This window comes from Nesoenas mayeri (genome assembly GCF_963082525.1).
Source record: "Nesoenas mayeri genome assembly, chromosome: 1".
Taxonomy (NCBI): Eukaryota; Metazoa; Chordata; class Aves; order Columbiformes; family Columbidae; genus Nesoenas; species Nesoenas mayeri.
The window spans coordinates 75,799,363-75,826,803 of NC_137541.1; the positions used below are offsets into that span (position 1 = coordinate 75,799,363).

A 27,441-nucleotide genomic window follows, 5' to 3' on the forward strand; every position below is an offset into this window, starting at 1 on the left:
AAGAAAAAAAAAGAGCCTCAAATCAAGCATTATGTAACCTGGCTCGAACAGCCACAACAACAGCGGCGACAAGAGGAGACAAAACAACAATCCCTCTCTCCTCCTTCCCCTCTGCCCTCCCGCTGCCAAGAGCCCGCAGAGCGACGTCTTGTTGCTGCTTTGGCAGAGGGTTCTGGGCCTCGCCGGCTTTGCCGCTCGCTGCCTCCGAAATGCGGTTTCGCGGGCTGCGGAGCTGACTCCTCAGGTTTTGGGATGATTGACAGCCGTCAGGAGGCTGGCAGTTCTGGCAGAGGATGCTGGTTTGCAGACAGGAAAGTTTGTGCACGCAGGTGGCCTGTTAAGGACTTTTCATAAATTATTTTATATGTGAGAGTCCCTAGTGGCATTACACAGGGGTGTCTGTATGAAGCGGCAAATGTTCTTGCCATAAACCTCGTGCCTTTTATCCAGTTCTCTGCAAAAAGAAGGTCCTGTGACTGAGGGGGGAGGGAGAAAATAAGCGAGCAGCTGGGGAACAAATTGACATAACAGAGCTGAAAGACAGAGAAGCGATTCCCCCATCCTCACCCTGCAACATTCACCTCATCTTTTCTCCAAAGTATGGTTTGAAATTTCAACATTCCTCCTCTGGTGGAAGCTAATGCTCGTTGTCTTGCCCTTGAAAGGAATAATATTGCTGCCCAGGAGCTGTGAAGAAACCAAACCCTCTGAAATTTTAAGCTGTATTAAATCTTCTCTGCTTTCTAAGGGCCAGAATCTACTGTTTACAAGCAGTCTGATTGCATGGCAGTCAAAACATTTTCTTCTTAAACATTTCCCCTGCCACCACTGCAGCAAGAAAATAGCCATTTATAAAGCTGTGCTTGCAACAAAATCCAATGTTGTTTGATAAGATCAGGTGTACTGGTTGTGCATTTGGGGAATATTCAGCAAATAATATCACTTTATATGATGCACATTGTATTATCCTATATTTATTGTATTTCCAACAGGAAGTTATAGTTGGAATGCCTTTTTTTTATTAATAAGCATCACAAAATGTTATTTTTTCTACTGTTTAGAGAGGTTTTTCCTCCTTTCTATTTCTCTTCTTCTATTCTTTCACTTCATCTCTATACATGCAGTTAACATACCAATGTTTAAATATACATTGCAATGTATAGTTACATAACCCTGTCTTGCAAAGTGCTGGAAAATGATCCCTGACTTTATCTCTTGACTGTTTTTTTAAAGTGACAGGTTCTGCTTATAATCTAGCACTATCAAAAGACAGGGAGGCATGCTGCAGCTACATAAGCATGACTTCACACAAATCAAACAAAAAATAATACAAATTATACCCCAACAAATATCATATGCTACATTTCTGCTAGCCAGCAAGTCTTAAATACAGAGTATATAAATGTGTTTGCTAACGAGTGGATACTGAGTTGATTTAATGAGTTGGTGATGCAGTCGGTGACTGCTCATTATCACCAGAGAATTTAACTTGCTGCAGCAACTCAGAAAATAAATGAGTATAGCTCAGATTGGACTGTGCTGTGAGTGAATTGGGAACTTTTCCTCTGTGCAACTTTAGCAGTCTTTGGTTTCTCCTGCTTTGTATTAGCCATTTTGAGCTGTATTTAGGATCGTTTTACCATCCATTGCTAATCCATCCAAGGAAGGGTAAGGAAGTGGTCCCAGACCCTGCCTCTCATGAGCAGAGGCAGTGCCCAAACAGATAAGCAGAATCAGAGGTCTTGACAGCTGGGGTTTAACAACACACTCCCTCTCAGAGTAAATGACCACTCTTCTAGCAAGCTGTGGGGGGAGAATACTGGGACCCCCAGTTATCATCTAACAGGCGTTGCAGGAGATACGGAGCTCTGAAGGTGTGGAAAGTTCTAAATACAGTTTGAGTGGGTCAGATCACTTACAAATGAGAGCAAGTCAGAAGTCCTGGTTAGCTCTCCCAGTGACTTGGTGTGGTGTTAGTGTGGCTGAATGAAAACACATTGCTCAAACATGTCACTTATGGAAAGAACATAGAGAATATTTTCACGTTTTAGTAGGGCTTCTTTCCTTAGGTATCAATGTACCCTCTGAGCTGTGCATTAGTAGTTACTGCAGAAGCACAACGCATAAATAATATTTATGGAATTTGTTTTATTTTTGAGTTGGTAGAAGAGCAGTGTCCCTCTAGTTTAGTGTATAAATAAACTAGAAGGGGTTTGTGTGTTTGCACTTGAAATGTTCTGTGTCCGTTACAGTATACAATTAAGGAAAAAATGGATTTATTTTCTTCCTCCCTGGTGTAGAGTTTTAGAATGTGGTTCTGATTGCTTGTGTTTTGCTGGTATTGCACGATTTTTTACACAGTGCTGGAACTCACAGATGTATGTCATGAAACTTTAAAACTCTGTTGAGTTTCGGAAATGTTCACCTGTTCTAAAATAAAAAAAAAGCCAGCCTACAGAGAATTTTAAAAATAGACCAGGTCCTCCAGGAATTCAATTACAGATGCCTGCCAGCTGCTTCCCCTGCCTGGGACCCACATTTCTAGTTTCTCTGTTCCTCTGGATGTTCCTTGCAGGGGAACAGCCCGTGTGACATGACTGATGAACAGACAGATTGGAGAGAGAGATGCTTGAGTATGGACTCCCCTGCCATCCTTCCATCCCACCTGCTGCTTGGGCTGTCCTTTCATAGTCACGATTTGAGCTGTGCGATTGTTGTACAATGTGGATACCGGCTGTGCGGCTACTGCTGGGACTAGCACTTTATTCTCAAGCTATGTGCAATGACTTTTTGAAAAGCTTTTTATTTAGGCCCTGTAGCACTGCATCTTACAAAAAACATTATAAGAATCCCATCTTCTTGGATCTGTATTCTGGCTGAGTTCACAGGCACACATTACATCCCCCATTTGCTAAAACACTGAAGTGCAGACCCTGAGCAAAACTGCAGGCTTCATTTCCACTGAAAATATATGCAGATTTTAGTATATTTGCCCATAAATGCATATGCTGGATTCTCCCTTAATATGGACTCTGCCCTTAAGGCATTGTTTCCAAACTTGTAGTGCAGGGTCGGGGCGGGGGGAGGGGGGTGGCGGGAATAAATCTGTGCTTACTTATTAAATTACATGTATTGTCTTTTGTTGTGTATCATCCTTTTTGGTCTGGTCGTAGATGATTCAGCTGTCCGGTTCCAGGAGAACATTTTCCAGCAGTGTTGTTTGGATGTAATCCTTTTTCTGGTATTGTCCTGTTTTACCCCCATAGGCTTTCTGAGCGTGTGTGCCCATCTGTGTGTGGCAGTGGCAGGAGCTTTCCATCCAGTCTAGCTGTCTGCAGGATCTCACTGGTTCTGTGCTGTCTCGCTCTCTTGGGTATCGTTTTACTCTTTGATTGGGAAGAATATGGTTTGAGGGTTTGTGGCAGAAATTCATTTAGTAATTCATAGGGGAGGAAAGTGGGGGAGGGGAGGGAAGGGAAATAATTCTTTGGTACAGAACAAGAATCCTCCAAGGACATAGTTACAGCATTTCTTGTTAAAGTACAACATGTTTGTTTTCCAATCGTGTAGCAAATGCAGTGATTCTGTGGCTTAGACTGTTGTGTACTTGACACACAGCTACGACGCTGGGGCAGATACAGCGGTTCTGAGCTGAGCAGTTCCCTGCTTCATGTCTGGTCCCACTGCTTTTAGGGGAAACTGCTTGTTCACAGACAGGTGTTCATGTAACATGATGTTGCTGCTTGACAGCTGGAGACATGAAGTTGAATGCGATGTTTGATTTGAGGTTTCTCAGTGATTTTGATGCAGGGATCGCAACAGAACTACATTCAATTAAGAACCTGATCCATAGCTCTTAGATGTAACTATAGGATGTGCCTGCTTACAGCATACAGTGCTGCCCTGCATTAGGGATCCCTAGACTAGCTCCACATTAACTTGTTAACTAATTTCACTAGCAGCGTTGTGCAGCTTCCCTTTCTGGTGCTGTCTTTTCATGTTTTCTGAGGTTCCTCTCTGTAGTGTTGCATGGATGCATGCACAGGCTCTCAGGAACTGAGTTCAGATTCGGTGTTAAAATTGAGCAGTTGTTTGCTGTTTGATGCGTAGACTTTTTTTTTTTTTTCTTCATAAGATTTAAAGTTAGGTTAAAGGTCAATGCTTCCAAATTTTATTTTTAAAGGAACCCAATACCTGCATGATAAATGCGATAAACCTGATGTCTGAGGAGCACAAATGCACATAGGAAGTCACTGGAGCTGACAGATTTCAAAGGGCTGTAGCTGGTTGTGTAAGCTACAAGCTCGGATGGTTTGATGTAATGCTGTTTCCAGACAGTGTCGGGATTGCATGTGCCAGTGCTGTGTGTTGCCAGACAGAAACCACAGCAATTCACCCTCAACATAATTACCACCTACAGCAAAGCTAGCAGCTTTTAAATGAGGAGGAGTGGGATTCTTTCTCTAGGAAAATGCCAAGGAGTTTATGTCTTGCTGTAAATCTACCTAATCTCTTCATTAGAAGGGTCAGGAATAGCAACAAACCTCAGCCAACATTGTACATAATGAAATAATTGTAAAATACTCTCTTTGATGTTAAACTGTAGCACAGGCAGAAGCCAGGAAAATCAGGTGGCACTTATTATGACTCGTACAGTGTTAGTGATGGATTTGGATGTGCAGCATAGCTTCTGTTACATGTGACGCTTTAATGTGCATTTTCAGTACCTCGTTTCCCTCTAGCTGGATGCTAAGATTAGTAGTATTATAATTATAGCTCTAGCCACTTACAGGCTTCCTTTAGATGCTTGTTTACTTAAAACACCCAAGAACATTGTTAGAGGGGAAAAGACCAAGTTAAAATTTTATATTTAATTATTTCCTTCCTTTTCTAACCTAGTTTGCTAGTTCCTCTCATTAATATATTAAGAATCAAATTGACTTACGACTATTGAGGTTGCTTGTGTGTGGATTGGGGGGGTGGGTTGTCCCTCATGGAGCTTAGGCATGCAAAACCAGATACTTGGGCTTTGATTGTTTTGCTGTGCTGTTGGGAGCAAGAGGTCAGGGAAATGTAAGGTGGCTTCCTCTGTACCTGATCCAAACCCCACTAAAGATGGTGAAAAGATTTCTAACACTATGAGAGCCATGATGGGATCAGTCCTGTAGGCTTGTGTCTGGATTCTTCTCCTTTGCATTAGCTGAGCAGCGCAGAAGGATTGGTCATAGCAAGCAGGCAAGTAGCCCCTCTGCCCACCAGCAAACTGATCTTCACTGGTTTAGAGGTTTCTCAGTCATGGCACCTGCTCCTCACTGTTACAAAACTAAGGTAGTTGCAGTACAAATGTTGATGGGGAGAGGTTAGATCAAAACTAAGGGTTGTTTTTTGCCACTAACTCTGACCGTGTGTGGAGCTGAGCTCCCACACTGCTCTCAAATGAGCTAAGGGGGCCCTTGACGCCATGTTGCTCTCAAATCTGCCTACTTAGTTTGCAGATAGAATCTGTTACTTTGGCATTTATGTGGTCTGTGTTATTCCTTCTTGTAATTATGGGCACAAAGAAAGGCTGATATAAAAAAAAGCCATCTCTTGTGGCGCACATCTAGGGTATTAGTCATTTGGATGAAGAAAGTGTAGTTTTCACTTGTTCCCCTCTTGCATTTGTACAGTGCATGCCATGAAGGCTGAAGATTCTGCTCTAGCAAAACCTTAGGGTGCATTCAGTGCAAAATTTATTACAGTATATGGAAACTCACTCACTATCAAAAACATTGGACAAAGTATAGAAGGAGTCTACTTTCCTCTGTTACAGGTCTGCAAAAAGTTGGAGGAATACATGTGATTTGGTTATGAAACACTGCAGGTATGCACATCTGTACTCAGCTGAATCTGATGAGCTGAATGCACCTGGCAGGCGCACCCATGTGCATCTGAGATCAGCTCCAACTTCTCTGCTTAGTTCTTAGCTTGCAACTAGCAGTTCCTCCAGCACATCGTTGTTTAGCAGCTGTGCCTTATGAAAGTGTTTAACCAGTACAGTTTTGCAATAGATACATCTGTAATCTTGTTGTAGAAGCATCTTAATTAGTAATGTTAAGAGCCAGCTATGAGAACCACATTCGATCTGTGTGAGCTCCTAGTTGTGGAATACTTTATATTATCATAGATCTCCTTGAGATGGATTTTTGATCTCCTTGAGATGGATTTTTCATCCCCTGAAACATAACATTAGCCTCACCTGCACCTGAACTTCTTTTGTGTATAATTTAATGCCAAAAGCAGGAGAAAGTATCTCAAGTGATTTCCTGTGAACCTTTGCTCTGGATGAAGGAGGAGACAGCTGCATTCGCTTGTCTGAAAAATGGTTGACTGCTGGATCGATAGATCAGGTAGTTTGGTGGACAGAGGTGAATATCCTTTGCCACTATTAGACACAGTGATATGAAGCAGGTTTTCTTTTTAAATTGAGAGTGCCTGCCTGACAGGTAGAGTGGTATTTAGGCCAAAAGATGGGCTGGCAGTGGTGAAGACATGCTTGTCTAAGTAAGAAATCAATGGCATCTCTCACCTACTGGAGGCATTCAGTGCCCGACAGGCACAATTAGCATCTCCCCACAAACACCCAGTGATCTTTGAAGGATGCGGGAACACAGTATGACATTTCACATGAACAGCTGTCCTTTAATGTAGTCAGCTTGTATGATACTGTAAACCCTGTGGTAGATATTCACAGAGTAACTTGTACTGTTAAAGGGAAACTCTAAAAGAGAAAGCGTTTTGTAATCAATAGTTGAGTTATTTTAACGCTGGTTGCATCTCCTGCCCATATTGTGTTGGCTCCAGCTCAGAGTCTAATTTAGGTAAAACTTTAGGCAGGAGGACAGTATTCTGAGACAAGCTGCCTGCCTGCAGGTCCTGTTATCATCCCTGCAAGTGAGGGCCATTGCGTCTTTCAGGAGTGGACCATAAATTAAGATCTAGCTGTTTCCTCTCGATCCTGCTTTTGTCTTTTGCTTTATGATGTAAGATTTGTATTCATATATCAAGAAGCAGATCATCATGGTTATCTCGGAATTCATTGTTATTTTGCAGTGTTTTTATGAGGCCAGTAGCCTAATGCTGCAGAGTTGTTTGTAATGTTTAGCTTCTACACCTAAAGCGGGGAGGTATCCATGGTAACTGTCTCGCCTGTACACTGTACCCCAGGCTGCCTTTTCACACAGGTCAGAGCACGCACATTCCCAGATACTGACTCAATTTAGTCTGCTTTAAACATCAGGTATTATTAAAAAGACACAACTCTGACTTTTTTTTTTTTTAATTGAATTTCGTATTTAATTAGCCATTTGAGCCTCTGCATTCTCCCAGTGAAAGCAATATAAAAAACCTTTGCTACTGTAAATAGGTCTGTTGGCCAGATCTATTCAAATTAAACCTGGGACTTGTGCTCAAGATGTTAAGGGCTTTGGAGCAAGGAAATTCCAAATGAAAGTTTCTGCTTTGCCACCAAAGAATCATCCTAGGGTGAAGTTTAAAATAGCACAGTTTCATCTAGGTCCTCTGTCAGGTACTCAGTATACTCAGTTTCCTTTGATTTCTCTTGTAGTTGAGGGCACTCCAGGATTAGAGACCAAAGATTATCCTCCTTCCTTCGTCATCTTCTTGTTGATTTGCAAAATACATGTTCATGGAAGCTTTGTTTTTGTTCTGCCATGATTTTTTGCTGTTGCTTGTGCATGTAGCAAAGTCTGTGGAAAATTCTCTGCAAAACTGAGTGCTGTGTGTGGAATTTTTTCACCTGCTTGCCTACTTCCATCCTAAGCTTGCCCTGTCCTTTTTTGACATAATTTTGCTTCATCTTGGTCTGTTCTGTCCATTCCAATACTTTTGCTATAGTGAATCATCAGGTGTGTTTCTCCTGAGCATTCAGGATAGTGATTTGAGTGTGAAGGAGGAGGAAGAGGCTCAACTTTTAACCAGATACTTCTTTCCTCAATGCTCGCTTGCCCTTTTCCAGTCTCCTCCAGAGCGGTTTTGGCAAACAACAAGGAGGCATGTTTACCCGAGTTACTGAGGGGGAGAAGCTACAAATCAAGTGTCACATGTATTATAACGTGTCATTGGTACAGCCAGGGGACAGGGAGGAAAAAGGCAATTTCTGAGGGGGGACAAGAAGGAAAAAAAGATGGAAGACAGCAAAGCAAGAGAGACAAAATCCAGATCTTGTCCCGGTCTTGTACATAATCCCTTCAGTACTGTGTAAATCTGTCAAGCTTTTGGCCAAGTCTCGGCAGCTCTGGGTGCCACAGCTAGGATACTAATACTTGTTTCTGCATATAGTGAATTTTAGGCCAGAGGAGGACATTAAGTATTTAGGCAGAGGCATCTACGTAAGTGACACTCAATCCTCAGCAGTCAAAAAGCCATTTCAATATCAAGTGGACTCACAGGGAGACAGAAAGGCGCTCAATATGTATAGGGAACCAATTTATGTAACAAAGTCATTGCAAAGTTGTAATTAATCAAGGGAACTAAATAATGGTGACATTCTGGGCAGTGTTATTTAGGGCTAAATGAGGGATCTGGTGTTCATAGGCTGTCATCAGAACTGAGAAGTCTGATGCTGTGGCTGTCTCTGCCATGTAAAGGCATTCTTTAGTGTCTTAGAGGATGAAGTATTTTGGACTCTGTTAGTACTAGAACAGAAAAATCATCTGCAGGGGCAGAAGGACAGGTTTAGAGAGTTACCTGGCTGATCAAGTGAGCATGGGTACCCAGGTCGACACCAACCGAATGCCTCGCTGAAAAAGGGAGCCTGGAGCTTCTCTCTAGGAACCTGCCTTTTGTTCGAAAGCTGAGGTGTTTCTACCTGCCATGATTTTTAATATAAACCAGTAGTATTTCGCTAAACAAAGATGAAGACAGATAGATGAAATACAGACCTTCTTTATGTGAACCATCTTGGAACACAAAGACCATGAAAATCAGCAAGAATTTTTCTCCATTGAAAATCTGGACATCTATGCTGTACCTTAATATCCAACAGACTTCTTGAGTATCTGATATGACTGTTTTTTTTAATTAACACATATGATAGAAATGGAAATCTTAAACAAGTTTCCTCAGCTTACTAATTTTGGTAATGTGCTTTCTTATTATGGCAGTTCTGTTTTTTGCCTGTTAAATATAGGGTTCTGGCTGATATTTTTGGTCGCCGTAGTGCTCTGCTCTGGGCGTCCCCTCATAAGAGATTTCATAAAGACAATTCTTCTCTTGAGTCTACATTGCACCACACCAGTTTTTGGATCCAGTACAAATAGCTTTAGTACACTTCATGCTCTCTTTTAAACACATGTGGATTGCCAAAGAGGATCAGACCAGAGGATTAAGAGTGCTGTCTCTCTGTGTGGCCATCACCAGATGCTTCAGAAGGTCTAAGAATCCCCAATGTAGTCAGGGCTGAAGTTTTCTATTCTTCCTGAAGTCTTGGCATAATCCTTAACAGTAAGATCATAAATTTGTGGCCCCTAAAGCATGACATTTTGTCTTCTTTCCCATAGTTGTTTTTTTAACATTTGTATTGTAATTGGTTTTTGCTTCTTGTCTATAGAAATGCCCAAATCCTCTTTGAGTCTTGCTGAATTCTTGGCCTCTGTGACTTCCCATGGTACTAAGTTCTGCCATCTAATTATGTGTGGGGCAACAAGTATTTCTTTATCACTTTTTTTGTTGACCGTCTTTACATTCCATTAAAGGCCCTGTCTGGAGTGGGAGAGGAAATAGAAATTCCCACCATCCCCATCTCCTCACCATGTATACATTCCTGTATTGCTGTCGCATCTCTTCATCTCTTTTCCAAGGCAAACAATCTCAATCTTTAATATCACAGTTTTTCCATACCTGTGTGTGCTTCCAGCACTTCTCTCTGAGCCTTCTGGGAGAAGGCAACTTGGAGTATACACAGAACTTCAGATGAAACTATGCCATTGAACTCACTTATGGCACTAACTTCATCTAAACTGTTTCCTGCCCTATTCAACCTTTTAACAAGGTTCGCACAGCGATATGCTAACTAATCATAGAATGGTTTGGGTTGGAAGAGACCTTAATGATCACCTAGTTCCACCCCTCTACTGTGGGCAGGGACACCTTCCACTAGACCAGGTTGCTCAAAGCCCCATCCAACCTGTCCTTGAACACTTCCAGGGATGGGGCATCCACAGCTTCTCTGGGCAGCCTGTTCCAGTGTCTCACCACCCTCATGGTGAAGAATTTCTTCCTTATATCTGGTCTAAATCTACCCTGTTTCAGTTTAAAACCATTACCCGCTGTGCTATCACTACAGGCCTTTGTAAAAAGTCCCTCTCCAGCTTTCTTGTAGGTCCCTTTTAGGTACTGGAGTACTGCTAGAAGGTCTCCCTGGAGCCTTTTCTTCTCCAGGCTGAACAACCCTGACTCTCTCATCCTGTCTTCATAGGAGAGGTGTTCCAGCCCTCTGGTCATCTTCACGGTGCTCCTCTGGACCCGCTCCAACAGGTCCATGTCCTTCTTAGGCTGCAGGCCCCAAAGCTGGATGCAGGACTCCAGGTGGGCTCGTACCTAACTGAGTGCATCAGCAATGCTGCATCCAGAACAGAGGATTTTACTCATAATCAGGATAGCCTGAGCTGTGAAGCACGTAGCTCCTAAGACTGTTGGTGGATTCTGTTTTGTATCCATTCAAAGCACTGTCTGGTTGACCCGCAGGTGCAGTCTAATTTCCAGTTTGGAACTGTAAAGTTCATCTTAGTTTCCATAATGCCATTGAGCCCTAATGTTGGGATGTTGCATGGCATTTATTGGAGAGATACCATTAATGGGGATATCAGCACTCTTGAAACACAGAAAAAATTGCAGTCAGAGGACCTTCAGAGCACGTTTTCTCTAGGCTCACCGTCAATCTGTGCCATACTTAACAGCTCTAAAGAAGCATATAACATTGTATTTCCATAGCTACATGCTGTGCATGTAGGAACATTCCAGTGATAATATATTTCTCCTTGGAAGCAATAGAAATTTAGGCATTATAATAGCAACAGCTTCATAATAAATGTGCACTAAAATATATTATGATGAAACAGCTACTGCACATGTGCAGCAATCTTATCTCAGACATAAATAACTTGGCAATTTTAGCAAATATTAAATATAAAGGGGCAATTTAATATTATGGGTGAACAGCTTGCATATTAAATTTTATATAAACATGAATCTGTCATTTAGTAGTGGGAATGTGAAAAGCTGAGACAGCCACATGAAAATGTGTCTTCGTCTCTAACTTTGAACAGCTGATGAAATTTCAAGCAAATTTTTGTCATATTTTCAACCAATTCTAGAGTTGCCTGAATTTGTTTTGGATTTTTTTTTCCTGTTTAACCCAGAAGAGAACTTTTTCTTGATCTCGTAAAACTTGGCATTTAGAAATTGCTGTTGCTCTTAAAATAAGATGACAGCCTAGAAGCTGTTGAGGTCTGGTATGACAGCTAATATACCTCTGAAAGTTATTAAAAACAAAATGTTGCTCTCTTAATAACATTTCAGTTTCATTCAGCAATTTTGGCTAATAGAAACACTTTATGAAACTTCTGCTGCAGTGTTATGCAGAGTCAGAATTATTTCCATGGCACTCTTCAAAGGATGTTATTAGGTTTATTTGTTTGAACTGATGAAATCTTAGACTCCAATAGAGAAAGCTAATATTGGCCTCTAATTGAAGAGGGAAGATTGAAAACTGCTTTGAAAACGAGGTTTTTCCTGGTAGAAGATGCCTTCAAAAATCAGAATGTCTGCCTATGATTTGGAAAAGATGCTGTTACAAAAACTTCAGATTTTGCAAGAAAGACCAGGTCCAACACCAAGGCAGTGCATTTTTGTGAATCACTAAGTAAAAGCCAGGAGATACCCTGACTGCCCCTGGATGGGTGCTTAGCCTGCTCACTTTTTAATGACATTAATGGGGTTGAGGTAGCTTGGCCTAACCTAGTGTCTAAACCAAGACCTGATTCCTCATTCCTGGGGAATTACCCTGCCAAACATGTTTTTTCCAGTGGCCTGAGGAATGCAGTGCTCAGGTTAACCTAGAACCCAACTCTTCCACGCGGCAGAGCAGCCTTTGCCAGAACAGAAACAGAGCTCAGATCTTCATTAACTTCATTTTAGTTTTAAGATTGCCATTTCCTGTACTTTGTCAAGGGGTCCTTTCCTTCTATGATAGCCTTACCTTGTAATCCTGAATCACCATTAATTCTTAGCTGCTTGGGCTCTGTTGCTGGCAGTGGATGTGCTGATTTGGCTTTTGAGGAAGAGGAGATGTGGTGCTCTGCCACAACAGCCCAGGGTCAGCAGCTGCGTCCTTGCTGAGCAGCAGTAGCAAGGATCCAAGCTCCTTTTAGCACTCAGGATCAACAGATCTGCTGGAAAAGGTTGCTTAATGTTTACTTGATATTTACCACCTCTGGCACCCAAAGTGATGAGTCAGGCTCCTAAAAATAATGAAATTACTTTGATTTGGTTTCTTAATGATCAAAAACCCAACGACGTATTTTGGTTGGTTTGGGATTTTTTGTTTCTCTCGCCTTCTGCATCTGGCCACACAGATTTCACGTTTCCAAGTACTATTCCTGGGACCAGGAACCCTAGAAATTATGTGTGGGGGGGGTGTAGTTAGTTGGCTTTTTTTTGTTGTTTTTAATGTGAATGTGAATTTTCATACAAGCACATAACTCTAGGTGCTAAGCTTAAAGTTCCAGCTGTCATGAAAATGGGAGTAGAATTGGGAGACTCAAATAAGTTTACTAGAAACTTATTCAAACTACTACTTTTTTAAAAAAACAGCATGAATTATAAATCCTTCAAAGTTATCTCTGTCAAAATGGATAGCTAATAAAGACCAAGTGCTGGATTTGTAGTGTTGTCTAACTTTGCTCTACTTTTCTGTTACTCTGAATGCCTCCTCATTTCGTAGATACAGCCAAATCAGTGCGGTGGCTGGGAATTGTTCTCCTCTGCTTAGGAATGGAGGAAGATGATTTGTTTTCTTTGCCATGCTGTGCAGTGTAGAGCAAAAGGAGAATCTGCTAATCACTGCAATTAGCACTGAGGACATCTCATGCTGTATCTTGATCCTATCCAGGCTGCTGTGTGCTCATTTTGCAGCAAGGTAGATGCTAAGACTGTGTTTCCATATACAGTTGATAACACTGGCAGTTTAAACATTGCTCTGGCCCTGAACATTTGGCTTTCTTTAGCTTGCTCCAGTTTTGCTGCATGGATAGGAGTTGCTTAAGTGTGTGTTGACCAGCTGTTTTCCTTGGCAGTAGCCACCGTCTGTGCCAGACTGTAGGAGCACAAACTCACTTGGCCCAGCTTTGTATGTTGGCCTTTCAAGAATGTAAATTCAGGTCTTTCATTTTCAGCTGTTTTAAGGCCTGATTTTGTACAGTCTTCAGGCACCTAAAAATGCAGGTATACTTGGAGGTAGACACACACAGAGTTGGTTTGCTCCTTAATGCCTGAAGTCCAAGAAATCAGCAGTGATTCAGCATCTGTTTTCACCTAAGAATGCAAGGGGCATTTCTCAGAAGCATCAGCCATGTTGGTCGCTTTGTCAGGCTAGTTCTTGGGGTGCTACAGCTGAGCTTGCTGGTTGTTGTCACAAGCACATCTGTAGATCATAGGACAGAATCTAGCAGTTTCATCTACTGAATGTTGTGGCATTCAGGCAGGAATGAGTGTCATTAGAGGAAAAATGGTTGGTTTTGATGAGGGATTGTTTTGAGGCAAGGCACACATCCTGTGATGATTTTGCAAGGCAGTAAATACAGAGGATTAGCACTTTTTAATATCACTATCTTTTTTTTTTTTTTCCCCAATAATACAGGCATACAAAGCAGTTTTAGCGGAGTAATTAGTATTAGCTGGGCACATTTGTATATATTGGAAAAAGTGCTACAGGTGGCAGTTTAATGGCATTTCCACAGTAAAATCCCAAACCATGAAGTACTCATTTGGTATTGATGCAATGCAGAACTCATGGCAAATCCATTTAAACATTTCCAGAAGCCTGGTAACCTGAATTGCAAAGTAATCCTGATACCTGGTTTAGAAAATGTACATGTACCTTCAAACAGAAGTGGTGACCTGAGTATCTGGAACACCTCAGAACAAATTCTGAACTTCTATTCTGTCTTCAGCAGTCTTTACGAGTAGAAGAGGTTGAAGTTGAGAAATCAGTGGAACTAGTGGTGGGTAAAAATAAGCAGGTGAAAAACTGAAATACAGAAGTGTCCCCTGAGCCACTTTGAAAACCCTGAGCCATCAAGTGAAGATCCTAGCATATCTAATTCAAAATAGGATAGGCAGTATGCCTGCAGTGCATCCCTTATCTAGTGAATCGGGTATCTCTAATGCTTTGGCTTTGAAGTTCAACATAATAGTAATATTGTGAAACAGAATAATGTAATGAAAATACTATTTGGCCACTTGTATTATTTTTCCCTAGCTACATGTTTCAGATTGCTTTTAAAACGTCAAAGCGCAGTAGTACTCGTAAGTATGCATCTGGAAATTAAGTGTCTGTTTTGGTAAATATTCACATTAGGACACTTAGGAGTGATTTTTTTCTTGCAAAGCGTGGGGAGTTCCACACAGAAATCCTGTTAACAAATAATAGGATTTGTGTGCATAACTCTCTGTGCATCACTTTGAAAGTTTACCCCCTGCAGCATAAGAGTTAGATAATTTTAGTCTTTGAAAATTATGCTTTTCAGATCTGGTCTTTTTCTACAGTGTGTTATTGATGGTGCAGTCATAAATGCTTCTGAATAATCATGATCAAATCTTACATTGTTTTCTTTCAGTGGTGGAGAACTTGGATCATTATGTGTCTAGGTGCTTTGTCTTGTACTGGAGAGAATTGCAAAGGAAAAACTACATAGGTGCAAACATGATCTGTTTTGTAAGAGCACAATTTATGACTAAGGTGGAAACCATATAAAAAAATGAGCAACAGGACAAGTGACAGATATTAACAGTAATACTTGCCTGCAACAAAGACCTGCTCTGTATATACAAATGTATACATACATATGTAGAGACCCCATATTTAGACCAAAAAAAAAAAAAAAAAATTGACAGCTAGTAATATTTTGTGGGCCAGTGGTAAAATTTTATAACATACAAAATCAAACTGTATTTTTTAAATGTTATCTTCTCAGTCTAAGTCTGAATGCCCCAATGCTGAGGTTTTCACTAATCCAAACAGTTTTTCTTTTCTGCTCTATTCATAGTGGGAGCACCTTTTAGAGATATTGCCAAAAAACAATCTTTAAGATGACACTTTCCTGAGTTTCTTCAGGGTGCAAAATCGGACAGTTACCAGGCAAAAACTCATTTTCTTGCAATGTGTCCAGTATTCTTTTCACTATCCATATTGAAAATAGACTGGCAATAGCATTTGTTTTGCAATATTTTGGCACTTAAGCTTCCAGCTTTCTATGGAACCTGGAGCTGAAAATGAAAGAAGTCTTGAAAGACTTCTAAAATTGAGCTACTTCTGTAAACCACTTTAGTTTGGTTTTAGAGAAGGGTCATGCTTGTGGTTCTTTATTTTATCTGAACCTGTTAATGAATCTCTGCACTAGTTCCAACCTCAGGTTTAGCAGTTAGTGTTTGTGATGTGGGCATTTTGTATTAAGACAAGTGGGATTAATACCAGATTTATGTAGGATTGAACAATGGCACATTTAAAATGTGGGGCATCTCTGCGTAATGAGAGACAGCTGAGAGGTGTGGGTGGCCAGTTCTGCTCTCCTAGGAGAACTGTCATGAAGTCTGGTGCATATTTTGTTTTCTTCTTTTTAGAGTTGTATAAAAACTTTTGCCAGGCAAGTACGTGTGTGCTCCTTCTCCTACTGAAGTTGCTGGCAAATCTCCTGTTGATTTTAGTGGAAGCAGAGCTGGACACCAGCTGGACCCAACCTCATGTTTAAAAGTGCTTTTCCCCTGAGGTGAATAAATGTCTCAGTGTGCAAATAACTCTGCTGTTGGGTGTCATATTTTATCCGTGAAAATATATCAGTTTCAACTATCAGTTGGCTATGAAAACATCTTGTTGCAAAAAGATCAAAACCAGGGAAAAGCTCACTCTGTGTAAAAACAAACAAACACCCCCCCAAAACAAACAGCCTCCCCCAATGCGTGAGCCCCCTGGAAGCCGCTGGCATCATGAAGACAGAAATTTTCCACTTTGTGGACATAGTAGGAGTCAAGACACTGGGGCTCTCTTCCAAGCTTGTGCTTGTGCAATGTTGTGTGTGTGGTAGCTGTGTGCCTCCGTTGATCCATTTTGGAGATGAGAAGATGTCTGTGCCATCTTACATTTCAAGAGCAGGTTGAATCATAATTTAAAAGGTTATAAAACTTGCATACTTGCTATCTTCACAGAAGCCACTTGTGCAAAACGTATCCTTCCTCTACCACGTTCAGTCTCCAAAGGAATCAGGGAACAAAATAATGTGAAAGTGGGTGAAAACCAACAAAAAATCATCCTGAAGCAGACACTCAGTCCGAGCAGAATAGAAATTTCATTTATAAATGATGAGAAGAAACTTGTGGAAGTAGATGTTTTTAAACAGCCTTCATAGAAAGCCAGGCTTCTAACCTCATCTATATTTACTACAGGAAAAAGTGGCATGATGTCTTCATAGATTATGTGAGATGACATATTTTTGTCACCAGGCTTGTTCTCCTAATGTAGACCACAAGATCTTCAAATAGTTTCTGTCTGAGAAGCCACCTAGTCGTGATTTAGTAACTGTCAGCAACAGAGACTATCACACCTCTTCTTAAGCTGTTCCAGGAGCTAAATGCCGTTACTGTTATATAAAATAAAAATAAAATTCATAACCCACAAACTGAAAACCCCAGCCTCCTCTACCTCCTTTCTTGCTGAAGTTCTGTGTCTTCAGCTTCTTACCAGTGTGTCTTACACCTTTATCTTGTAGACTGAACTCATCCGTTATAGTATTTCTCGTCTAGATAAATCAGAAATGGACTTCATGAAGTTCAGGTTTAGACTGATAAGCTGAGTAAATTGAAAACCTTGAATTTCTGATGAGAAGGCATGTTTTATTCTTTATTCACTCTCGTGGACCTTCTTCAAACCTAATCCTATTTGTCAGTGTTCTTCTTGAACTGTGCACACCAACTTGTGATGCACTATTCCTACAGTAACGTGCCCCTGCATGTATAGAAGTAAGGTAGTCTTACGAATCCTTCATAATTGCTCATGCTATTCTTTCCAGAATTGTGTGATTTGGAGAGTTGTCATTTTTTTGTGTGTTCAGTATTTTATTGGTATTATGCCTATAACTAGATGTACAGAATTTTGGACATAATGATGCTCATATTGTTTACTTATAGTAATTTAAATAAATGACACCTAAATTGTTACCGGTGGCTTGACCTCATCCTCTTTTCTTCTTGTGTCCTTTCTAAAGGCTATTAATAATTATTTCCTGTATTCTTCCATTTCATTGAAAAAACAAATCAGGCAGACAGTAAATATTTTGTGGGGTTGCCCATTAGAAGCCCATGCACTCATTTATGCTTTCTTGCTTTAATCAGAAATTTTGCCTTACAGGATTGTGTCACACCACCAGTTTACCAAGCTTTGCCAATCAGAGTGAGATTTTTTTATCATTTGCAAAACAGAGAAGAACAGGAGTTTGAGACGGTCTATTTTTCTTAAACCAGTGTTAAGGCAATTATAACAACATGATGCCAGTATTATAACTGCTGCTGATTTGTAGCAGCTTCCTTTAATTTAATAGAGCTCAAAGTCAGCCATTCCGTAGTTTTTCCCAGAACTAGTATCCCAAACTCCCATGTACTGTAAGCGTGTCATTGCACATTAGATTTCTCCCAGTTCTCTAGAATTTTGTTTCTGTTCCAAAGTTTCCGAAAACCTGTATTAGCAGATCAGAGATTCCAGTCAGCTCCTCTTTTATGGACTGTAAGTTATTAAAATCTGAAGATTTAATATGCCTAATTTTTGTGCGTCCTCCTGGGTTAATACTGGAATATATGCAGAAGATCACCCACTGAATCATAGAAACATCTGATGGATGTGGCTGCCTTTTCTGTGATATCACTGATAATCTGAGCATTTCTGCTTCATTATTTTAACATACAGTGACAACCAGAAGAGATCACCAGATCATCTAGTTCAGCCTTCTGAACATCATAAATATCGTTCCAATTCCTTAAGAAGTGTGCAAAGTTACATAAGACAGGACAAATGATTTTTGGCAGTGTTACACAGTGAGGTCGTGCTGAAGCAGATATCCATTATAAGCCCTACATACATTTCTCAGCCATTGCTTCCCCACACTGAACACCCCATCCTTATGTGGAACCAGCCTTTTGCAGGCTTGGAGGAGGAAAGCGAATAAACCGTTGTATCAAGGCATTTAAATCGAGTTCGAAGACCAACTAGTATAACAAAATACGGAGTGAGAAGACATGATTTGTTTGTGTCTACATGTTCCTATTGGAATAATTTTTCCCTATTGGAAACTTTTGTCTGTCAATCGCTAGCTATTTAAAACTGCAACAACAATAACCAGTTGTTGCTTTCTTGTGTCCTCAGTCTTTATCCTAGCTTTTGTTACAGACAATACAGTGGTATTCATGGGTAACAATAAGACTGTTATATTTCATTGTGTTTTTTTTTCAAAGCTATACACGTTCTAGCCATTATAGAAGGATTGCAGTCAGCTGAGTGATGTTTACATGACATTTCCATACCCTAATAAGAGGTATGAAAGAAAGTGTATTGTAGCCAGCAAGAGAGAGATTCGGCTTGGAAGGTCAGGGTTTCTGCCATGTGTAGAAACCGAGTCAAGAAAGATAACACTGTGCTTGCCTCGTGTGCTTTTATTTTTGGCCTCTACTTCAGTTATGCGAGTGTCAGTAATAGTTGCTGCAAAGTGCTTATTTGTGGTACTGCTACAATCACTTGCTTTTGGGCAATATTAATTTTGTGGCTGTACTAAGTTAGGAAACTGTTTATGGGGACATCAGTGCCTTGGCTGTCTCACTTGCCCTCGCAGCAGTTTGTCTTGTCCACGTGATGGGGCTGTTCTTGACTGCGTTCTCTGATATTCCCATAAAAGCACACCCAGACACCTACCCCAGCAGAATTGGCACTCTTTCTGGGAGCAGGGTCTTTCCAGCATTTTCTAGCATGGCGCCTCACACAGTTGCGTGCTGGAGGTGACAGGTGTTTCTGATACATTGCATGAGCATTTGAGTGTTTCTCAGGTCTGGTTCATACTGCTGGGCACTTCTGGTCTCCAAGTGGCTGCTGATTTCGGAAGGCTCAGGGAAGTTATATGGCTACCCAAGGTCATTACAAAGGGGATGAAGATCCCAAGCTTGCAAATACGTGGACCGAGTCTGAGGGCATGTTTTTGGCACAGCTGGCAGGCAAGGCAGAGGTTCCATCACATTCCTGTGTTTCAAACTTGATGTCCCTGACTTTTGATACTTTGGCCTCGGAGAACTCTTAAGTGTTGTCTGGATTTGTGGGAGGTTGAGAGACAGATGGAGGGAGTGAGAGACAGCAGGAATGTTAATAATTAAGACTTGCTCCTTGGGACAAGAAGTGAAATCCATGCCTTAGTTTGGGTATGGGTGGAGCTGGATTCCCTTTTCTTTGAAAGTCACAAGGCAGGAAGAAGATCTGAGATGTGCCAACACTTACTCACTTCCACGCAGTAAGACCAAAGTGCAAAATCGTTCATTTTATTAGTCAAATGCTATTTCATGGTCTAAAACATCCTTCCTGATAAAATAAAGGCTGCTTTATTGAAAAATTAAGCTTGTGACCATGGGTATTATTCTTAACTATAATGAGATGGCTTTTGGTGTTTCTTCTGCACTGTGGCTGTTTATATGATTTACTGTGTCACTCTGTTGATCGTCAACAGACTACATAGATTGCTGGTTGAGGATGTTGCCTCAAGCTTGAGTTGTTAATGAAGTAGTATGGCAAATGCCAGGCTTTCTGATTAAAAGATCTTGTCTCAATGCAGTGCCCATTCTGCATTGGGTCCTAGTCTGGAGTTAGGAAGGGTTTCAGCTCTCTGATCCTATTTGTGTGATACAGTTTTACAATTGTGTGATATATATGCCTGAGAAAGTTTGAAAAGGGACTTTATCCTGGTTCTTAGCCCATGTTCATCAGCTCTCATGGGAACTTTTTTATTTTCACTAACACATTTGTTTTCTTCAGAAGATGAGGAAGAGGTTCACTTTCCTCTAAGACCCTGGAGTTTGGTCACAGGTAGAGGCAGGATGTTGAGCAGGAGGAGCTGCTGCACTTAGCCATTTCAAAATGTCTTATGAACTTGGTTATTGTACCTTGTCCATACATGCAGGATTGAACTCCATCACAAACTAGGCTGGGAAGAAATCTCTCTCTATAAATCCTGAGAGACTTCTGGTTATTTGTCATCCTCTGTAGTGTAGAGCATGGTTGCTTAAGCTCGCCTAGGAAGTCCACCTAATAAATTCCCTGGCATCACAGGTGTGTAGGTGATGCCTTTTCTTGCAGCAACTGTATTTATGGCTTTTGATAATTTACTATAGGCCTAGCACGTTCATTGGCCATTTGAGGGAACTCTGTATAGACTATTACCAAATGAAAACATCAAAATACAAGAAATAGGAAGGAATGGTTGGTTTGTGTTGCCAGGCTGCACAGAGAATACTGCATTCTGACACTTGTTGGAGGTGGACAACCTCCTTGTCCTTGAGGTCCACAAAGCAGTGAAGCTCCACTGTGGCATGTAGTTGCTCTTGGAAATACTGCTAAGTTAAGACAAGTGGGAGTGTGAGCAGTGCTTCTTGAGGTGTTTCTGGGGCTTGCTTCCCCACTGCTTGCTGTATGTGGTGGCCACAGAGATGTTTCACTTGAAAGTTGACTGCTGCACTAATGTGTAGGCACTGGTGAGCTGGCGAGTACTGAGGTTGCTTCTGGTGCATGTGTTTTTTAAGAACTGTTTTTCATTAAAACCAGTAGATGACTAAAAGTAAGGAAGAAGTCATCTCGTTCTGCTGCCAAGCTGTTGAAATGAGCAGTTTTTCCCCTTCTTGGTAATCATCAGAGACGTTGCCATACTTTTTTCCTTATAAAATCTTAGGTTACACATACACCTGCAGTTGCTGTGTCACCTACTGCCGCTGTAAAGCTGAATGTTGACTGCAGGTGTTCCCAGGAGACTGAAGGCAAAATTAGAACGTGAAGAAATTGATACCCCTCACTCTTAAGTCAATGTGTGTTGTGTTGCAGAATGCAGGCAAAATGAACGGGAAGATCTTTAGAGAGCTGCATGCAAATTTTGACTGGTTGTGATTTTGGAAGTAAAGGAACAAGGAGATACAGAGAATGCTTTTTAAGCTACTCTATCAAATGTCATATCTCTGTTTTAATATTTCATGTGATGTGGCTTCTTTCAGATGATCAGCTGGATTATCTGAGATCAGAGAAAAGGGAGTGATTCTACTCAGCTGCAGAAAATAGGAAGAAAGTACTGCCATGGCAGGGTAGGGCACAAAGACTGACTGCAGAGCATTGGCACTTTGTAGAATTTGTTTCAATATACACATTTTACTTTAGCCAGTAAAAAGTTATTGAGGCGGAGATATTTGATTTATAATCAATTTTAAAAGAAACTTCAAAGAAGATTTATACAACAGTATTTTAGAATTCTTCCCATGAGATTTGTTAGATAAAACCATTAGGTGTTCGTTTTCTGGAAACATTTACTGTTTGTATGCTTACTAATTAACAAAGAAAGACTTAATAAATTATGTATCTATGTTAAACACCTTGCTTTTCAAACAAAGGAAGTTGACCACAACTCTGATTTCTTCTATTTTTATCTTTCTCTTAAAGGGCAACACTTTAAGGAAAATACTCCTACATCGCTACTTTAAAGGGGAGTATGGAAGTGGTATGAATGGGCCTCTGTCTGCCAGCTACAGCAAAACTGCACAAGTGGGAGGTAAATCTGCACAGATCATTTAAAGAGCATGAAATTGGCAGCATCATTTTTTTTCTAATAGGCACGTTGGAAGTGCTCCAGGGATTCAGTCAATAAATAAACCAAACATATTCTATAACCAGTTAGAAGAAAGGTAATATCAGACTTTTCATATTTTTAAGTTACATGGACTTGTCTCAGATGACTGGTGTGCATTTTGTGGTACAGAGAGACTTTCCTCATGCTCCCCAGTCAATCATTCAGTTTAGGTCCAATTTGTAATACCATTTTAATTTGCCGGTAAATCGATCTCCAGAAATCCAGCAAAGCGCAAAGCATCTGAACAAAGATGTTCCTGTTTCTAGAAACTAACAAATTTTTTAAAATTCTGGATCCTCTACTGGTGTATGAATGAAAAACCCAAAGATATAAGGAAAAGCATCTCATGAAGATACTGACTAGGCAATGGAATAGATTCCCCTGAGAGGTTGCAGAATATGTCAGTTCTCATTACAACTTCACTGGACAAGCCTCTGATGAACTTGCTCTGACTACCATGAGCAGGAAGTTTGAGTAGGTGATCTCTGTAGGTCCCTTATAACCTAATTTTTTGCATGATTCTGCTATTGTAGGGTGGTTTTTAAGAAAACCCAAAATAACGTATGTCATAGGAAATGGGACAGAAGCTAGGTATAGAGCCAGGTCCTAATACTCGCCGTTGCATTTTCAGACTGTGTTAAAGGCATGCCCAGATTTGCAGGCATTTCCAAATGTTGCCCAACTGATCCTCTTCGACTGTTTCTGTGTAGACACTGGAAATATTTGCAGTTTTAATATCCTGTACACCAATTTTTTTTCTCCCCAACGAACAGGAAAGTAAAGATTTACTATTTTTTTAGTGCTCTTGTCTAGAAGGTGTGTGTATGTATATATGTGTGAGTGTGTGTATGGCTTCATCACAAAGTCTGAACCATTTCAATCACTTTCATCAAAGTAGTACTGACTGATTAAAGCAGTACTATGTTTTTCCTAAGGAAGCAGATGCAGTTACATCTATATTAAAGTAAGTATAGGAGGGAAAATGGCAATCTGTGATAATAAAAGGTGATTGGTTTAATAAGCTAATACAATTGAACAAAATTCCTTAAAACTGCACCTTTAATTTGGATTAACTGAAGTCTCTATTCTTAAAGAACATCATTGTGATGTTAGTGGTCTAGGAGTTACACTGGCAAAAGCATATAGGAGGTCATACCCGTAACCAGAGTGCATTTACCGGTACACAACCTTTGTGTAGATTATGCCTGAGGCTGAAAAGCAGATTTAAAAGTGGTCTCAGAGCACTGACCATACACACAGCTTAGTGTATGCAACAGTGCAATTAAAGAAGCTGTTTGGTGGACAAATCTGTGTCATTTCCAACTTGTTTATTGTCTGAATATCACTACAGAACAGTGGTTCGAGGTTTTGTTTTATTTCTTATTCTTGAAGCCAAACATCGCAGTTTTACACAAAAATCTTTTTTGTATCAAGGAGAATTTTGCCTGAAACAGAATTTCAAAATTAAATATATTACATTGCTGCTGTGTGCATGAGACAAGTGATTATTACTAATAGATTCATTTTCATATACGTATGTGAAACAAACATGAGTGGTATGTGTTTGTGTAATTTGCAGGTGGATTTTCAGGACAAGACTCAGATAAGTCTGGGGTAACAATGTGTGATATTCAGTGCCTTCTGGATAAAGAAGGTGCATCAGAACTAGTCATAGATGTTATAGTAAACACCAAAAACGACAGAATTTTCTCAGAAGGCATTTTGCTTGGTATTGCATTGCTTGAAGGTGGAAATACACAAACACAGGTACTTATTTACTTATTCATGTATTGATTTTCAAATGCATGTAGTCTGGAGACAAGTAAAAAGAACCTTTTTGCTGTGAGTTCTGTGAAAAGTTTATTACTATAATAAGTGTCCCTATAATACAAATGTAAATATGCCCTGTTACTATGCAATATCTGATAGTGTAGACTCTTCAACAGAATACAACATTTTTTAACTGTCCCCTTCTGTGTAGCACAGTGCTTCTTTTAATCTGGTCTTTGCCATACAAGCATTATTTCCAGTTATTTCGTATCTTTGCAAAATTAAAAATCACAATACTTTCATGTTTATAATAGAAAAAAAAAAAAAAAAGGTGTTTTGTTTTGGAAGTGTGTAGGGACATTAATCAAAATCTCCAAAGAGAGAAAAACTGTCCATTTGAGAAGACCAGTACCCCATTCCATAGAAAATAACTGCTTTAAACTACAGATTCTAGTTTTTGTGGATGATGCCCTCTAACTCAACTTTAGTCAAATAAATTATTGTTTATTCTTACTCTGTGATCAGCAGAGATATCATGAGAGGGATGGGGTGGTGTGAATCTCTCCCTGCATATCTCAACATTGCCTATGAAGGGAGCCTGAGTTACCAACTTACACCTCATTGCAAGAGTATAAAAGTCAGATGAGAGGAATCCCTTCTTGTATCTTCATTCTGTAAAAAAGATAAAGATTTATGTGACCTTCAGAGAGTGTCCAGAAAATGTTAAAGAAGGGAAATTTTGTTGCAGTGTTCTAAAATGAATTGTATGGGGATGTAAAAGGCTATTACTTTAAGATTGATTTTGTGAAATGTTGAAAATTATACTCAGCCAGCTTGACAGTAATGCAAAGAGACTGGACTTAATAACCTAAAATATCAATTTCCATTCTGTGTGAAGTACAAAGAATGTACACAGTCTAAGCTATAATGTTACACGTTCATTATTCCCCTTATTGTTACATAATAACGGTTACTTTTCACTATTATTTATAGGTGGAATACCATAACTCTAGAATGCCTGGAGAAATGGAGAGTGTCACCAAGTAATTTAACTTTAGGTGTAATATTGTGACATTTTAAAGATTGCAAATAGCAGTCTTCACCAGTTTATCCAAATTTTAAAATGTTATCATCAGTCTTTGTTAGCAGCCCTGTATATCACTTGTGAAAGAACAGGTCAGGCAGTGACCGATATTTGTTTTGTGTAAGTGAAGTAATTATTCATCATTTGTTTCATAAAAAATAGTGCATTTCTGTATTTATTCTTCTTAGAAGATTGATATCTAAAGAATATATATTATTTTTTTTTGCAGTATTCGACTTACCAGCAACTGAAGGAGCAAAAAAAATCAGAAAAATTCTTTAAAGTCCTGTATGACCGCATGAAAGTTGCTCAGCAGGAGATACGATCAACAGTGACAGTGAATACGATTGATTTGGGGAGCAAAAAGAAAGATGATGATAGTGACCTGACTGTATCTGTTCCCAAAAAGAGAGGTAAAGATGCAGCCATGTAAACAAGGGCAGAAGTAGATTATATTCAAAGCACGTGTACTGCACCACTGATACTATGCTGCATTGATCAATAAGCTTTACTATTAATCATTGCTAATTTGCATCTTCTGCCTGTTTTTTGCTAAATTATACGCCACCTCTTAAGCTGGTTTAAAGGAAGTACCTTTGATGAAATCAGTGAAGCTATGCCACTTAATGCCAGCAGAAGATATAGAACCATATTTTTAGAGAAGCAGAAGTAGAGGCTGCTGCTAATGGGGCTATTTCACAAGAGCAAGGACAGGAACCGATTTCCCACCCTGTGGTCCTTCCATTGTTCTCATCATTTATTGTATATGGGAGAGAAATAGTAGGGCTTTTTGTTTTAATGTTCTGTTTCACTCTGGTTTGTGGTTTAATTGGAACATGCTATCCCTGCATGAATGTTGCTTTGATATTCTTTGTAAGTTGCCTAGAGGTCTTTGAAAAGTTAGGCACCAACAAAGAAAAACTTGCATTCATTATTATTGTTTTCTTATTGTTTAATCGAATGAGGAGAAAGAGTTTCAAAAATGAAGGAAAATTATCTTGTTTTCAGTAAAGGATTCAACCCTGCATCTGAAAGAGGGTATGAAAGGGCAGTTAACAGAAGCATCTTCAGCAACGTCCAAGGCTTACTCTGTGTATAGAAGAGAAATGGACCCAGAAATAGATCTTATGGGCTCAGGAACAGATGCTGCAAATGCAGAAGAGAAGTCCACAGAAGAAGCAATCATGAGCCCTGCCATAGCAATCATGCAGCCAATATTGAGATTTCTTCAGTTGCTGTGCGAGAACCACAACCGAGAGCTCCAGGTAAAGTGATTTTGAGCTGAGCTTCAAAAGAAGTATTACAGGAGCTGGAACTTCATAAGGGAAGAAAAACACACCTGTGCCTGCCTCCTATTACAGGACGGGAGTGTCTAAAATGTTCTTCTTTTGGTCCAAGTCACAAAATAACCCTTTTCAAGAATGGCTTCCAAGATCTGTTTGAGCTCATGTTTATGTCCTCAGAATTCCTTGGGACCACAGCTTAACCACATGGAATTGAGATCTGTCTAAATGTCCCTAGTAGTATGGTTTCTGTGCACAAATGGTGGATTGCTTACCATGGGCTTGGAGACCACAGGAAGTTTCTGGGCAAAGTTTGGGTACTACTCTTTTCCCTGGGCATTATGATTGAAGGCTTTAAGATGCTACATGTGTCCCTGTTATTAATCAGTTCCTCTGGTAGAAATTACTGTCCCCATAGCAACCTTTGCAAAATGAATTTCCTGCAAATAACCCTCAGTGCTGTGTCCAGCAGCCTCCCTTAGAGCAGTGTTAAGGGTGGTTTGAACTGAGCTACTGTTCTGTACTGACACTGCCAAGGAGCAGTCATAATGTGCCACTATGCCTGCTCTGCTGGGGGTTGAGAAGCTTCCAAGAGAAGGGTTGTAATAAAAAGATTGATGGGGTATATATGCGGGACATACATAAGACATTTAAGGCCAGCAGAAGATATAGAATGCCAGCAGAATGCCAGTGTGGATGTTTGCAAAGTTCATTTTCCTAAGTCCTTCTTTCTCTACTGATCTAATCAGATAATGGTTCTCAACTGCTGCACTAAGGCATAATATATTTTCTACAGTACCTAAGGTACGCTGGTCATATGGTCATAAATTATTCCCTGTAACATTTTCATGAAAAAGACTGTGTGTTTGACTTGACTCTCTTGTCTTTTTGTTATTCCTTTTCTCCATTCACCAGAATTTTTTAAGACATCAGAACAATAAAACAAATTACAACCTTGTTTGTGAGACCCTTCAGTTTTTGGACTGTATCTGTGGAAGTACAACAGGTGGACTGGGCTTATTGGGGCTTTACATAAATGAGAGGAATGTGGCTCTTGTGAACCAGACGCTGGAAAGCTTGACTGAATATTGCCAAGGTCCATGCCATGAAAATCAGG

The 27,441-nt window shown here is 40.1% G+C and overlaps 1 protein-coding gene across 3 annotated transcripts in view; it reads left to right on the plus strand.

Annotated features, from left to right (window-relative positions):
• The window catches only part of ITPR2 (inositol 1,4,5-trisphosphate receptor type 2), a 266,577-nt gene that overhangs the window by 166,927 nt on the left and 72,209 nt on the right, over positions 1-27,441 (plus strand). For all 3 annotated transcript variants that reach the window (XM_080342096.1, XM_080342097.1, XM_080342098.1), the window contains 5 exons: positions 22,001-22,109; positions 23,767-23,954; positions 25,271-25,454; positions 26,050-26,306; positions 27,240-27,440. In XM_080342096.1, the coding sequence (XP_080198222.1) occupies positions 22,001-22,109; positions 23,767-23,954; positions 25,271-25,454; positions 26,050-26,306; positions 27,240-27,440 (939 nt within the window). The remainder of the gene's footprint in view (positions 1-22,000; positions 22,110-23,766; positions 23,955-25,270; positions 25,455-26,049; positions 26,307-27,239; position 27,441) is intronic.